At 40.4% G+C, this 16,746-nt stretch overlaps 1 protein-coding gene across 1 annotated transcript in view; it reads left to right on the forward strand.

Moving 5' to 3' along the window:
• Window positions 1–617: 617 nt before the first annotated feature.
• Window positions 618–16,746, forward strand: part of ABHD5 (abhydrolase domain containing 5, lysophosphatidic acid acyltransferase) — a 30,283-nt gene continuing 14,154 nt past the window's right edge. Inside the window, exon 1 of the mRNA XM_074150209.1 lies at window positions 618–759. Coding sequence (XP_074006310.1) covers window positions 638–759 — 122 coding nt within the window. The 5' untranslated portion in view covers window positions 618–637. The remainder of the gene's footprint in view (window positions 760–16,746) is intronic.

Below are 16,746 nucleotides of genomic sequence, written 5' to 3' on the forward strand. Positions count from 1 at the left end.
GAAATGCAAGACTTAAAAACTTCTTGCCACTCCTGCCGCTCGTTGCGCCTTGCTGCTTTATTTCCGTCGAGGCCTGGTGATGGTTCAACACGAACGGCAGCTCCAACGCGCCCCAATAACACACCCCGTGTCGTGAGGCCAAATGCTGCCCAAGACAAGCAGGTCCCTTTCCCTCAGCGCTCCCCTCCCCACCGGCACGGCTGCCCTCAGGCCTTTCAAAACACTAGAAAACGAAAATCCCAAGAGGTGTTCCACTCGTAATCACCTTAGGGACTGGTAATATTTACGTTACGTCCAGAGCCCCTAATTTGCTTCTTACACGTAAAAACAAACTCCCACCCTAAACACCCAGTGCCGGCTCCCTGCCACCGCGCCCCCTCAGCGGGCCCTGTTCTCGGGCCACAGCACCCTGGGGGTCCGGCTGCTTCTGCTGCTTTACCCGCCACCCGCCTCTCCACGTCACCCGCGCCCGCTCCCCCGCCTGTTACGCCGTGTGTGCTACGCCGCCCCCCCACCCCCGCGCCGCCCAACGGCCGCTCGGCGGCGCGCGGGCGGCGGTTGGCACCCTCCGCCCCGCGCCATGGCGTGGGCGGCTGCCGCCGGTGTGACGCAGGCGGGAGGGAGGAGCGAGCCCGTGATGGCCGGTGCCGCCGCCGTCGCGCTGTCCTTCTCTGCGCTGCCGGCCGCCGCCGCCCCGCCGCTGCCAGCTCCCGGCAGCCGCGCCGCCGCCATGGCCGAGGAGGAGACTCCTAGCGAAGGGTGAGTGGAGCGGGCCCGGGGTGACCTTCCCCCATACGTGTCCTCGGCCGCGGTGGGCTCCCTTCTCCTCGAGCGGCCCGCCGGGGTCCGGTGCGGCCGCTCCGCCTGCCTCTGCGCGCTCCTGCATCGCCTCTCGAGTGCTGTCGCTGCCGGCGGGCGGGCTGTCTGCCATTTTTTCCTGCCGCACACAGACCGCCTTCCTGCCAGGGCTCCCTCCTGTAGGTACAGCTGCCTCCTCGCCCGGGCCGGCTCCCGGGAGGTTCTGGCACCGGCCGTGCCGTGCCAGCCCCGTGTCACCGCTCCGTCGCCGTCTGCATGCGAGCTTCTCGGCCCTGCTGTTGTAATTGCGCACCTGCTTACATGTATACATAGACATTTCGCTATCTTCTTTGCTTTGGCGTATGTACACACTCTTATCGCCATCGTTCCTTTGTATGTATCCCGGTATGCGCACGCCTGTGTATGCTGCTGCCCCGTGCTTTTGTGTGCCTTTGCAACTACCTGCACGCACAGATCTTCTCATTCCATCCCTTCCATACCTTCACTTAGATGTAGAGCAGACAGTAAGGCTTGTCAGTCTCTCTACCACTGTATCGTCGTTCTTCTGTGTAATGCTCAATACAGGTAGGAGATGAGAGCACATCTTTAAATTACAAACATGTATGCTGTTGCTCTAACTTTTCCCTTTTCTAGTACTGCATGCCTACCTCTTCTCCAGCTATCTCTGCTAACCTTTTCTTTCACATCCCAAGGCATTCGCATCTACCAAAATAACTCTTCTGGCATAAACTATTCGTTTGCCTCCTCCTGCCTGTTCTTAACATAAACCCCTAATACTTGTTTGTAACTACTTACTCACACCCTCAATATATGACTTCATTATAGCTGTTAATCATGCTTCTGCCTGAAATGGCATAGTTCTGCACTACGTCTTTGTGTACATTCAGATGGTTCCATACTAATCAAATTATTGATCAGTGGTGTGCTCTTCCTCCATTCACATATTCTTTACTCATGTATGCCTTCTCATACCTCGTCTTTCAGTGTATGTTTTATTTCTCATTGTACATTTCAGCTTCCAGTACAGACCTGTTCTTATACCCTTCCATTGCGTGCAAATACATTGTCTGCCCTCCTTTATCCCACTATAGAATAATATAGTCATCTCATCTCTGACTCTGCTTACCAAACATACTTAATTCGTCAGCTGATTACTTATCTCCCGGTTTGTTCCATCACATTTTATGATTCTAGTCTGAAAAATACTGTATCAGAAGATATCTAGCTGTGCTCTACTCATGCATATGCTTTATCCCCTCTGTCAGACATGTAAACGTGCTTTGTATGCACTGTTTGCATGAATTTTTCCGATTTCTCCATCCTTTAAATATTAGGTGGTGTATCTCATTGCCAATTGCCTGGCCCTCAAAAACTCATTTCTTGCCTTTTCTTCTGCACTTAAAATTCTTTAGCTACTTGCATGAAAATCATGCTATGCGTTCATGACTTTGTATCAAGGATGTCACTATTCGCACTTTGTCACGTTGTGTGTCTGTTCTGTTACCTTTCAAAACTACCTGTGTACTCAGTCTTGTTCTCCTTTTAGTCCTTTTTCCAATTTCTGCCTTTGGTATTTCATCTTGCATACTTTGCTGCTCTGCCAGCTCAATCTGACCAGAACTGGACTATCCTTCTTTCCCAAACTCCCTGTTAAATCTTTGTCACCGTATATACACACCATTCTCTTTTCAAGTATAAACTTCAAAGGCTTCCCTTTCAAAGCACTGTGTGGTGTCGTCCACTCTGTAACTTTGTGCTCTCTTCCTTTCCTCAAGCTTAAAATAGCTTTTCCAAATGGTCTTCCCCCCACTACCCCACCTGCTTCAACATTACCCGTTTGAAACTACAAGCCCCCTTCTTGGTTCTGTGTTCTTTCTGACCCGTTCACATTCATAAAATACATGTCGTTTGTCAAGCCTCTTGTTGATGGTTTTACGGGTTTTCTAAGTAAGAGTCTTAAAATAGCTCTGCCTCGACCTGTTTTGTTTATGTTCATGCGGCGCATTAGGCTGAACTGTATTAGCTGTCTGGTTTGATCACAGGGAGTGCTCAGTGCCGCTGAGTCGGTGCCAAGCGCCCTCAACTTCAGTAGCCTGTCAGGATTGCAGGATCATAGCACTAGATGATCTGGACACAGGGTTAGGAATCGTAGACTAAATTTTCAAAAGGATTGTGACAAATTCCTCATTGTGGTTTACTCAGCTGGATAGCTTTTAAACGGAGTTGATTTTCAGGACGTTGTCAGTGTCCCCCTTCTGAACAATCAGGCCATTGAATGTGAAGCTTTTCAGAGTAAGCCCCCCAATTCACTAAAGACTTCTAAGAACAAAATCTCATCCTTCTTTTCCATGAATTCAGAAAGTGTATTAGCTTTGATGAAATGTCAGTGGTCCAAGTTGTTAGTGCTTTCATCAGTCTATTTCTAACAATAGTCAAAATTAGCACGTCTTCATCTTTTGAAGTTGAGCAAAGCTTGGTACCCAGAGAAAATTTATAAACAAGTGAAATGCATTAAATACTTCTTTATTTAAAACTCCATGGCGGTGAGAGGAAGAGTTACAATATACCATCAAAACCCTAGATTAAACTGTTAGTGACAGTTGTATATGAAAAATAAAACTGAAGTTTATCTGCTTTGAAAAAAATAGTGTGACTCAACTTGTTATGCAACACACTCAGTTTGTTGCAATCTGGTAACTGCATAAAGCGAGGTGAAAATGGAATAGCAGTGGCTCAGTTACTTTCTAGAAGATCTCAGCTGAAAGATACTAGTGATGTTGTCCTGACTTTGAATGAGGAAATTAACTAAACAAATGTTTTAGTATTCATTATGGAAGTGATTGCTTGGTTAACATGTTGCTTGCTAAAGATGTTCAAACCGCCTCACAGCCTCGGATGATCTCTGCATAAGTTTAGATGTAGACCTCTGCCTGTGAGGCAAAGAGCCTAGCATGAGCCTTTTGCCAATATTGAGTTCACTTACACTCACCCCGAATTCAGCAGGATTGGTTATGGCTTGTAATATAACTAGGAATAGCAGCTACTAAATGTATGTATATATACAGAAAAAATGCCAAAACCAGAATTCTGGTCTTTTTCCCCTCTCTGAGGTAAGTGCAATTTTTTAAAGGATCTGCACTTACGAGCCTATATCAAATACAAGGGGCCTGTAGGCTCACAAAATAGTGGATTGGAGTAATAGGTAACATCAGTAATCACAGTTATTTTTGTATTATCCTTCAAGCTTGGTTGTATTACAGAGTTCTTTATACAATTTTGAAGTGAACTGTTTGATTAATAAAAGGGATAGTTAGGCATAGTAGAGCCTATGTGTGCCTCTTAGTTGGATGGTTCATGGGTATATATATCATAGTGGTATGTTAAAGCATAAAGGGACACTCTCAATTCAAAAATTTTGCTTGATTATTTTTGCTCGTTACATCATCGAAGTTTTAAAGCAAACTGAGTGGGTAGACTGCTGAAAGCAGGTTCCTGCTTACTTTTCTTTGTGAAAGGAGACTATTTCTAAGGGCCTTTCCTATAGTGCAGACGACTGATAGCAGGTCTGGTACCTACAACTTGCATTTTTAAAGAGGAAGTGAGACATAACTGCAGCGTGGTGAGCATGTGTGGGAAAAGGTTAGACGTTTCCTTCTGCTTTTCTGATGCTGTCTTTTTCGTTGGCAGGGTTGCGTCAAGTCGTAGCTTCAGTGCTTAATGCCTTTTGGGTTACATCAATGTGCTCATCTGAAGTATGTGTATGAGCAGGTTTTCAGGCATTTTTAGGATTGTTTCTAACAGTTTTCCTGCCCTTCTATGAATTTGGGAAGGGAAGGTCTGTCTTCATCAGGAAGGTCTCTCTTCTCCCCCAGCATAGATTCAAGGGAAAGAGGGAAAGATGGCAAAATATAATAGGGGCTGTCTTCTTGTTCCAGTGGCAGAAAAAAGATGGTGATGGTTATGGCCCTGCCCTTGGACAAGGAATTTCATCTAAATGCCCCCATGAGAGGCTTGATTAAACATGGTAGGGGACAGAACCGTAATGTTCAGCTTTTCCCGGCTGGCAACTGTAGGCAAACATTATGGAAAAAAGTTTAAAAAAAATAATTGCAGTGAGTATATCAAAGTAGATGATCTGTTCAGCTCTTTTTACTTGGTTTTCGCTCCTCTTTGAATTCACTTGTTTGTTAGATATTCCTTGACTTGTGTTTATGACAGAGATGTAGAGAAGCTTTTTCTATTTTTTTTTTTTTTTTTTCATTTGCTTCACCCATTTCACACTGGTCCTCCGTGGTTATACCTGGAATGCTTACCTTTGTGAAGGGGATTTTCAGATTTCACTTAGATCCATTTATACATCTACTTACCACCTTTCAAGTTCCGTCAGCTTATCAGGAAATTAGATGACAGGGTTGATGGCAAGGAGTTTGCCAAAGGACCACAGCTTTGGTCAAGATATGTTCATGAGGTTTCACAGTTTAAAATAAGTAAAATTGGGACATCCCATACATTTAATTTATAATTCAGAAATATGCGTGTGATTTTCCAGAGAATTATTTAGTTCTTCATCGTTCTTTGTGGTTCCTAAGGGAAATAGCCTTAGGAAACATCACCTAGAGGTTTGAATGCCACAGTCTGGATGTGTCTAGGCTGACAGGTTTACTCCACCACTCTTTCTGAAACTTGTTCTTATTATTAGACGATAGGAAGAAAGGCCGCGCTGATGTGCTCCAGCGAGCTGTGGAAGGTCTCCCCCTCTTTCCCAGAAGCAGTGCATCCTCTCAGTTGCTTCTTTCCAGTGGCCTTTGGTGAAGCAGCATTTAAGTGCGTGGTTTCCACTGCTGTCACAAGGTCTGCAGGTGATCCCAGAGGTTAGGTGTGTTACGTGTGCTTCAAGCTTTGTATATGCAGTAAATGGACGTAAATTTTTACAGAAACTATCATGAAAGAACAGACACTTTCAGTGTCTGGCCTGAAGGTTTCCTCTGCCTCCAGAAGATTCCACTCTCCTTCAGTGATTACGCAGCCAAGTCATCTGCTATAACAGAAATCCCCCATAAAAAAAAAAAGATAAAAATAAATCTGACTAGATTATTAGCCATTCAGCTCAAGTCCTTTAAAAAAAATATGGGAAGCAGAGGGAGGAAGGTAGTAATTATGGAGTGACTTTAAATTTATTTTTAGGGTGTTACTGACAGGGGGTTAGGCAGGTTGAAGAGGCAGCATTAGAAAGTCTGCTACTAATTGTATGGGTGAAGTGGAAACTTTCCAAATATCAGGCAAAGACTACTACAAAAATTGCTGAAGTAGGATTAGGGTGGCTGTGAGTGGGTGGACGGGTCGTAGCCCCTGTGGAAATTAAAGCAGAGTCACAAATCCAGAGGAGCAGTAGCTATGGCGTTACTGCTTGGGTTGCCAAAGTATTGGTGACTGTGGGTCATTGGAGAACATAAACTTCAGCTGGTATTAGGTGCCTTTGGGTATATTCTAGCTTTTTTTAGAGCCTGCTAGGGGGCTGGTAGGCCCAGTTAGAGACCTACCCCTTCAAAAGGGACAATGTCTGTTCCAGGAGGGTCTCTGACTTTTCTGAATTTTTATGGCGGAATCTGAACAACTTTCCCAACTGATAAATTATTAAAGCGTCTTTTCTCTTCCCTCTTATATAGTGGTTTATTAAGATTGCTTGTTGAGAAAATTTTGATTCTCATGTTTCATAACTTTTCAATATTTACTTGCAACTCTGACATTCTTTCAGGATAGGTTTTTGTACATGATTTGTATTGACAGAGAGAGAAGAGGGCATGGGAGGAAAGGTAAGCGTCTGCGTTTGCATTGGCTCTGGAAGATCCAGATGAGGAGCTGAACAGCAGGAGAGAGGTCAGTGGAGAAGAGAGATTTGTGAGTCAGTGAAGCTGTGTAGGGGAATGAGGTCAGGCTGGAATAAGGTTAAGAGGGTAAAAAGGATTTTATGTGACACCAAGAAGACATGGTGAGGAATGATGGGAGTAGGGCGTCTGAATGAGTTATAATAGAAAACTCAGGATCCTAGGAGACTAGAAGGGAGGGGAGGGCACAGGCATAAAAATGCATTCTGTAACAAAAGATGCAAGAGCACCAATTGCCATTGAGAAAGTCCACTCATAATATTGAAGTGAGGAAGAGAAGGGCATTGCAGTGAGGAAAAAAAAGAAACGGAGCGGGTTAGTGCTAGCAGACTATTGTAGATTATTATATTTTTTTCTTGATTGCATTTAGTGTGTGTCATACTGACACTAAAGCCTTATTAATTATATCGTACCTTTCTATAAGAGGATATTTCATCCAGTAGCTTTTTAGATCCATTTAACTTCTTAGCTATTTTTAAGACTGCGTACACTTCCTTGACATCTAAAGCATTTGTACATTTTGTAGCATGTACACAAACCAGTCTGTTATGAAAAGGGTTGTGCACTTCTTTCCAAGAAGTAGAAATAAGGCTAGGTAGCCCAAAACATTGAATACCAGTTCCTGAAGTTTGACATAGGTAACTGTTAGTCACCGTAAGTGACTATGATAGAGGCACACAATGTAGAAGCTGTTCTAATGATCTGCAGTGAAACTACCTGTCTTCAGTGCGTATTCACACTTGAATACGAGTGGGGTTTGTGTACAGTGTGTTTGGAGCGAAGGGAAATAATCATGTGCTTTAGGTAAAAGACTATTTGTGTTCTTACGTGGCCCCTTATGAAAAACTGAGAACATCCATCTCCTATTTAAGTTGTAATCTAAATTGTGCATAATACACTATGGAATATAAACAGAAGGTAAGCAGGGTAGAGTGTGGGTGGGCGATGGTGCAGATTTATGAGAGGTTCCTGTTACATGTGTGTTCTGTTCTTGTCCTGTTTGATGGCATTCGGGGACAGCCTGAAATGCGGCCCCCTGTCATTGGAGGCCTGAGAAGGTTGACAAGTAAGGTTTAAGCAAGGCTGAGGTTATGCAACACGTGAAGGGCAGCAAGAGTACATCAGTAGGTGGGTGAATAAAATGGAAGTAGTGGAAAGTTATGTATTTCTCTATAGATTGTGTTTTATTTTAGCTCTTCAATCAAAATATAAAATAATGGGTCCTTAGAAGAGACGGAAGGAAATAACTGAGGGCTTGGTTAGCTGGTTACTATTAGTAGTTAGTGAACTATGAAGTTTTTAAGGGGAAATGCCTGTATGTTAGAGAGTGTGTTGTAAGTTAGAGAGGAACAGAGTTTCTGAAAGCTTGTTAGAATTAATTGCTTCTCTGCTCTGTAGTATATTTATAGTCAGGCCTGACTTTAAGCTGACTGTGGACAACTTTTTGGTGTTTTGAAGGACAGTAGATCACTGCCCTTGTTTGTAGATTTGGAATCTATATAGCAGTGAACAGTAATAGGAATAAGTAATAGCTGTATGACCACACTCATAGTTTCTTCGTTATTGCACTCATGCTTAATGGTTTCTTGCATTGGGTGCTAACACAGCTACTTTGTACGTGGTATGAGCATTACAGGTTGCTGGCAGTTCATGGATAAACTTTGTTCTTACGGTATGAACTAAAAAAGCACATGCCCTGAAATGGACACCTTTGGGTATAACCTGAAAGGGGATGGAAGAAATGAGACAAACATATAAAACAGATATGTATGGATTAAAAAAAATGAAAGGCAATACTGGGAGACAGAGAAGAAGAAAATTGGGAGAGGGCTGCAATACTGCAAGGTATACAGCAAGGCATACCTATGGCTGAGGTTCAGCATGGGAGGGAGCAAAATTGTATGTCATCTCTAGTGCCTGAGTGCTCGGGTTGCTCAAATAAATTTGAGTAACACCATAAACTTCAGTATCACAAAAATAGCCAGAAAATGCTCATTGGTTATAGATTCGCATTCATTATTTACATTCTCAGATTAATTTCGATAGGTGATAGTGCTGTGTAGCAATGTTAGTATAAACAGAGACAGTAGTAAAATTTGCTTCTGAGTTTTTACATTAATTCTGATGTTGAATGTTCTGAATACAGAGTTCAAGATGCAGTAAGTACATGAGGAATGCGTTGTTTTTACCTCTGACCTAGTGAAGCAATATTCTGCAATAACCTATTATGGGCTTTTTGTTGGAATGGGACTGATGTACATTACAGTTCCTAGAAATATTATGCAGAGGTTTTCAAAACATTCTATTTTAATGTTACTGAAGTATCCAAGAGTTTCACAACATCTAATTGCATAGAACATCTTGGCTCAAAACTGATCTAAACAGAATTTTATAGGCATTGTTATAACGTCATCTGAAGAAAAAAAAATGTTTCCTTTTTAATCCATTTGCAGCAATTTCACATTTGTTGGGGGGGGGGGGGGGGGAGGGGAGTGTCACCTAATGAAAATGCTAAACAGAGACATTTGTTAGAAGATTGAGGTTTTTTGTTCCCATACCATATTCCTAGTTCTTGCTTCTGGGCCTTGCCTCTTTTGTATGCTCCTCAAGGTCTTTCCCTGAGGATTACAACATTTTTGGTCTTTTAATGCAGTGATTATGAAGTGGAACATGGAATGTTTTTCTTATCCTGATGTTTCTCTGCAATTGCCAGAGCCTAATTTTTGTCCTAGGACCATCTCATTCAAATTGTTGTGATTTACTGTATCTGACTTCTACTATACATGCAGAATCTCTGACCCTGGATATACAGCCTTTGCAGTAACAGTTACTGTACATAGATTGTGTATGCTTGAATGATTCCTGCTGTATTCATTATTCTCAGAAAACTGAAGTGCTAAAGAACGTGCTGCACTTTGGGGACAGGAATGAAGGACTACAAGGACTCCTAAAATTGGTTATGCTCTTAAAGTTATCATGAAACCATATCCTGAGCCTTGTTCGTGAGACATTGCTGCCCAGTTAAATCCAGACTGACTGAGGTCATGATTATATGTTCCTGTCTGTCAGTGGCAGCTCTGACTTAAAAGCTTGCCATCCTCCACCATACTGCCCTAGTCTTTTTTTTCCCACCTTGTTATCCTGTAGCTCTGCTGGTTATTGTTTGGCTTCTCTGTCAGCTGGGTCTCCCATCATTATCTGGTTTAAAATGTAGTTTCTTTTACAGCTCAATCATTTCACAAATCTGACAGAGAACAACCACGAAAATAGCTGAACTGGCAAAATGGAGGGAATAGTAAGCTTTTTAATCTGATCTGCTTGTAGTGAGGATGCCTGAGATTAAGGCATCACATCACCCAGTTTACTGCATACTGGTACCAGCAGGAATAAAAGCACAGAAGGAGGATGATTCTTAGAGCTGGACTAAAACATAGACCTCTCTGTGTGTTTTGTCTTTCTGATTTTAAAAATTGGCTTTCCTTGATTTAACAGACTAACACTTTATATTAACTGTAGTTGACTGTTCCTGGCAAAGGTTTAAGTCTAATATGTATTTGCTGCATCTTGTTCTCAATTTCATGCAGAGTGTGTTACTTTCACATGATAAACTTTACAAATTTAATTAGGAAATTGGAGTCCTCTTTCATGTTAATTAGTAAAACATTATCTCATTTTCAATTGAATGTGCCTTACTTTGTAGTTTTTGCTTCATTTTATAATTATTAAAAACTTATTGTTATATTCTTATATATTCTTTGAACAGAATCTTGGTCTTTAAGAATGCATTTTATTTACTTCTTTACATTAAAACTTTCTCCACCCCAACTTTCTCTCTCATAGCAAGATTTCTGCTTTGCCTAAACTGGTGCCAAGCTCAAATGTATAATTTGCTTGGATTATAAATGATTATACTTGTTAAAATGCTGAAGAGACCGCTGGCTTGTCTGAAACGATACAGGAAAACTTCAAACTGTTCATAACACTAAATCCACAATGATTAAGTGACATCCTAATTTTAGTGGTACTACCGTATGCATTTTAAATTTATCACTATTATTCGTTTAATATTGTGTTACCAAACAGAAAAATGTTATCAAATTTGATTCAGGGGTATGCAGTTCCAATGTATAATAACTTTTAAACTTCCTTCCATTCAAAATAGTGGCCACTTCTATATCTCCTTAAGTTTACTTTTCCATTTACTGGAGTTTTAGAAACATGTTTTCTTGTTCTTTCACACACTGGTTTGAAATAGGTTTATTACATTTTTTTTCCCCAGTGATTTGTTAAATGTCTTAACATTCAAGAGAAATTCTCCTGGGAGTAAATAGAGAACAAGATGGAACTTAGTGAATGTTGGAAAGAAAAAAATTTTCTTTACTTAAATAGTAGGGGTTTTGCAATGGTATTGTTGCTGGTAAATGTTAAAAAGAAGCATTAATTCTTGCTGTAATCAGTTTTCACAGCACTCAGTATTCTGGTGTTGAAAGCCATGGAATTGATGAAATGGGAAAGAAAAAGTGTATTATAACATAACTATCTTGGACATAATTAGCCAGATGTAAACCTGCTACTTTGCTCTGACATTTTGATGCACAAAGTCCTATTTGGTTGTGTCATCCTTGACTGTTTCTTTTGCTTTGTGTTGTTTCAGGTTACTACCTGTGAAGTTGAAATTTAGTAACCAAAAATAGAATTTGCTCTGAAAACATGGTGATGTCGACAATGGAATAAACCACTTTTAGGCTTTGTGTAAACTATTGTTGATGCTGAGGAAAATGCAGAAAATATTCAGTAAACAGATTTATTTCTACTGATCCTCTTAAAAAAAAAAAAAAAAAAAAAAACAGCTAATGAGAAGGGGAAAAGGGTATCGCTAGTTATTTCACTTAAACATATATCCATACAAAATCCTATGTTAACTATAGAGTGTTCTTAGAGCATTATAGTCAAACAGTTTACTTTTAAGATTGGCCTTTTGGCCTAAATTTTATATGTTGACCTCTTGTCAACATCACAAATACCGTTTCACTCCTCCTGTTTTGCCCATTCGTAGTGTTTCTGTAACAATTGAAAAGGCTGAGTTGCTTTTCCCTGCAGGTGGTTGCTCCATTCTTTTAATTATTGATCTCTTTCAAGTGTTACTTATGGATTAATGATAATATTTAAGTATTTAGAGTTTGTTTTGATAAAACACTGACCACTATAACCTCAGTTCGGCAGAACACTTAAATATATGACTAGTTTCATTGAAGTACAATGGTTAAGTGTTTTTATGTGATGGGCTTATGTGAGAGCTTAGAAGAGTAAGCCTTGTGATGCTTATCGTATTTAGATCTCAACACATTGGCAGTTCTGAATTCCTTTGCTAGCACAGTACTTCAAAAATACTTTATGCAGAAACAAGATGGTAGAGTCTGAGCCGTTTTTCTGTTAGCTTACCCTTGCTTTTCTGTTACAGTGCAAGATTTTCTTTGGGGTTAGCTCGAATTCATGGGTGTTCATAACCACCATGCCACCTGTATGGCCCTGAAAATCACAATTCTGTTCCTCTTGGTAATGGGCAGAAACACTACAACAAATTCTCTGCATGAATTTGATTTTGTTTACTTCCTTATAAATATCTGGAATTAGTTCTGAGGGTCAGGAGAGGAGAGGGTTAGAGTTTTTGAAAGATCAGCTTGATTCTAAGAAGATTTAAGGGTAAAGCTTGAAGTGGTTTAACAGTGAGTTCACTCACTGTTTCAGCTTTCTAAGTTTTTGAGCTTGTCCCAGCTAAAACCTTGGTAGTTTGCAACACTGTCTACAAATATTCAATTAAAAATAATAAATATGTTCATTTGCTGAGAACAAAACAAAACCAGATGTGCGTCTCTGTTGCTCCTGCATTCAGTTACATTCCCGTAATCCTTTGCTTGTGAGTTATTGTAATTCTTGTATACCCTGAGCTCTGGCTTCTCTACTCGTGTCATTTTTAAGTCCAAATAATCTTCATGACAGGAGAGTCTAATCTCCACACTTCTGTCACTAATGTACCTGTTTCTTCGTCTATATTGGGAGTTTTGTTTACCTCACTAACTTCAAAATTCTTAGTGGAAAAGCTGATTTTTATATTCAGTATTGTAGAAAGATCTCTGCATGTCCTGTGTCGGTGGGTCAGCAATTTCTAACAAATCATCATGTAGCAAATGGTGTTGCTTTCATTTACTCTGATTTAGCGGAGTTCTGTTGCTTGTAGGTTTTTCTGTTTTGCTTTTTGGCCACGCAGGCTTTGCATAGATCGTTACAGCTAGCTCTGCAATGGTGGTGTGCATGGGAAAATAACCTCTGTTGAATGATGTTAAGGTTAATACATCTTGTAAGCCATGCATTCATATAACTCTAATGCAAGTAAATTGTAAGCTTGAAAAGTTAGAGAATGAGCTCCATATATGTACATTTATATCTCCTTATAAGAAACTTCTGCTGAACATTCATTGAACATCTTTATATGGTGGAGCTTCATTTTTCAAATGCACATTTCAAGCCAGAAATCAGATAAACTATTCAGCTGTTTGAGTGCATAACTGAGTGTTACAATAGATGTTTTCAATTCTTCAGTATTACCTGCGCTTTCAGGAGCTTTTTGTGGAGTGTGTCAAACTTGTAACTGGCTACAGATCCATCACTTGTCTTGCACATAATCAATTCTCAGCAAGCTAAATAGGATGAATCTAGCTGACAGAATGGCAGTATCTGAGTTACCTATTTGCCACATTTTTCATCCAATTTGACATAGTTAGTGGAGGTGGATGGGTGGGTCGGGTTCACTCTGCCTCTACTTGATTCTCAGTTCTCTTGAAAGTTACCCTCAGGCAATTTAAGCCATACTGTGACAGCAAATTCTTGATTAAAATTAACATTTAAGCAGCATTATCCTTAGTTACATTTTACACAATTGGTTTTCACCTCTTAGATGTCTAAAGATAGTAATCATTACTTATTTGTAAATAATTATTTTATTTATTTATTTTTATTTATTTACTTTTATCCTTTCTTACGCTTGGACCCAGGGAAACAGGACACTTGCTCCAGCCAGCCAACACGTTAGGTCCTGGCTGGTGGCTTGGCCCCTGCACATAGAGGTTGCAGCTCCGTGTTGTCAGATGTGTGTGCCTGTATCTCTTTTGTTTTCATTATTTATTACTGCCTTTAGCCGTCAGCATGGACTACTGATGGTCTCACTAATCTTCTAGCCTCACGCTAATCACCTTGACTTTCTCCATGTCTAAGGTTCAGTGGGTGTCTCTGGGGCTTTCCCTTACCTTCTATTCTCCTCCTGCCCCGGATATATCACAAGAAGTGTGGAGGTCTGCTGGCAGAGAGAGTGACTTCTTTGAATGCACTGCAGGTCAGCAGCCCCCCACCGGCTGACCTCTGTTTTTTTCCTGCCTCTGGTACTCCAAACTTTTTCAGGTGGCTGTGAAAAGTGTAACTGATCCCAAATAGGAGAAGCAAGGAAGCATTCTCTGCCCTGCTGTTTATTGCTTATTTTAGCATGGATGTGCACACTGGTTTATGTTACTGCCTGGCCACAAATGAATACGCAGGTTAAATTCCACTAGTTATGTGCCTTGCTAATTTGACGTGTAATGCCCATATGTACAATCAGTATAAAAATTGTAGAAATTTGGGCTGTCAGTTGCCAGATTTGTTTCACATTTTTTGATACAGCAAGCAGCTAAGACAAATAGATTTCTTAACTCTTCAAAATACAGGATTCCACTGTTGAGTTTTCTCTTTGTAAAAAGAGAGATGGAAACAGAGTGTCTGGGAAGTGGTGGGTGATGAGAGCAGAGTGGGGTCTGCCTATTCTGGCAATGGATAGCTCACTTACAATGTGAAAGTGCTGAAATCCTTAGTTTTCTTTCATATCTTATCTCCATTGCTGGTGAGCATGCTGTCTTGAAAGGTCCGTTTCTTCTTTTTTGACATTACGTAGTTCTTTTAACTTTATATCACAGAAATAAAAATGATAGGCCATATAAACAATTGACATTCTTGTGTGCATTTAGAAGACACATTTAGCACAGATGTACAAAAGAAATGATACAGCCACACTCTAGTCTTTCAAAGCTATCAGAGAAATGATTCAAATAGATTAAATAGTTGATTAGTCTCCACATGTGGAAAACATCTAGCAATGTGCTAAATCATTTTTTTGGGGGGGGGACAGGGATGGATACAAAAGGCGAAGTCTTGAATATAAGTAACTACATATTTCTTTTTCAAACAACTTTTCTAGAAAGTGATCACTCTTGACAGAAAGCCTTCTTCATTTGCTCTTTTAGTTCAAGTACAGAATGACTGGATTGCAAACATAATTTTTATTTTAAGCATTTCAGCTTGCTCACTGTATTTTTCAAGCTATACATGTATGTGATGTCTTCTGAATGTAAATTTCAGTATTTATAAACAGTACTGATAACTAACAAAAGAAAGAGTGGGCATCTGTGTTAGAGCTTTCCCATTCTGATGCAGTTTTCTAAATATTTTTCCTGAGCATCCAGGCGTCTCCCTAAGACTGGAAAATAAAATTCTAAGACTGTGAACTGTAGATTTTCTTTTTATTTCATTGTGGTCACATCTCCGCACTGTCGTCATGTTGACATATTGGAACTAAACATTTCTGTAAAAAAAGAATGAAAAATCTTTAAAGCAGTTTCTTTGCTGTATCAGTGGTTTTGCCAAGAAGCAGCAATTCATATAGTTTTGGCTTGGGGGAAATAGTGACTAGGTTTTGTGCTTCTTACCTAAGAGTTATGAAAATGACTCATTGAGCATATAATTAGCAGAAAAGGGGGGTGACTTAGCTATTGTTTAATAATTTACCAGAGTAATTCATAACATTGGACACAATTAGTGACATTGTTTAACTCATATTTCACAGTTATTTGCTGGTGAAATTGCTTTTGGCTTGTGCCAGCTTTAATGTTTTTAAAAAAATCTTACTTTTAAATAAATACATAGATTAATGTGGCAGCAAAATACTTGAATGCTCGTTCCTGTGAGATGCTGAGTTCCTTCATTTTTTTTAGACTGCAAGAGGACATGGCATGGAAGGACATACAACTGTCCCTTTCCCAGTCCCTCAATATACCATTATAACGATTCCCATGGTCCAGTGGTTTAGGAAGGTTATTTACAGAGCAGCCAGACATCAGTGTGTTTCCCAGAGGAGTAAATAATACTGAATAGCAGTGGGCATGGGTGATCAGATGATTAATCCGTTTTCATCAGGTATGATTTGAGGGGTTTTTGTCTTGATATCCCCTAATATGTTTCTGTGAATCAGAACAGTGCTGCTTGCAATTGCACTGTGCATCTCCAGAAAACCTTCCATATTGTGTCATAAGCTTAATTAGCTATGCAGCCGGAATAGCTCAGCCCCTTAAAAAGGTGGGGAGAAGGTCCTTTGGATAAAGAACTCGAGAGGGCAGTTCTGTAATTCGTTATCCATGTGTTGTGTACACTCTGAAAAAATGGACATTAATAACCTTACAGTCTTTTAACATTTATTGTTGTACAACTTATACTTTCAGCATTCAGTCCTAAAAATAGTGTAACTAATTGGAGAGCAGTTCAGTGTAGGAAAAATGTGCTAGGGCAAGAATTGTGAATTTGGTGACCTTATCCTCTTCCCTATGAGGAATGCTCTGGGGTCCTACAGTAGCAGCCTTTCCACTGATAGGCTGAGCCACTTCAAAAACAGGAGAGAGATGGGAAAAAGAGGATTCCATCTTGAAAGCAAGGGATAAATTAGCACCCGGGAGGAGCTTTACCCAATTGTTGTGCCCTTTGAAGCACTATCGGTGAGGCAATGCTGCTAGCTGAGTCATTCCTCCTGCTCTCATGGTCAAGCTAGTGCTACCAAGATAGCAACTGACAGCTGGAAAAGGAGCTTCTCTCGGGGGGAATTGAAATTGCTGTTTTGTTTTCCTCTGGGACTTTGTTTCCAAGTTGGATGCAGGCCCTAGGTTTTTGCTTTACTAGAATAAACCTG

This window comes from Numenius arquata, chromosome 7, assembly GCF_964106895.1.
Source record: "Numenius arquata chromosome 7, bNumArq3.hap1.1, whole genome shotgun sequence".
In the NCBI taxonomy this organism is placed as follows: domain Eukaryota; kingdom Metazoa; phylum Chordata; class Aves; order Charadriiformes; family Scolopacidae; genus Numenius; species Numenius arquata.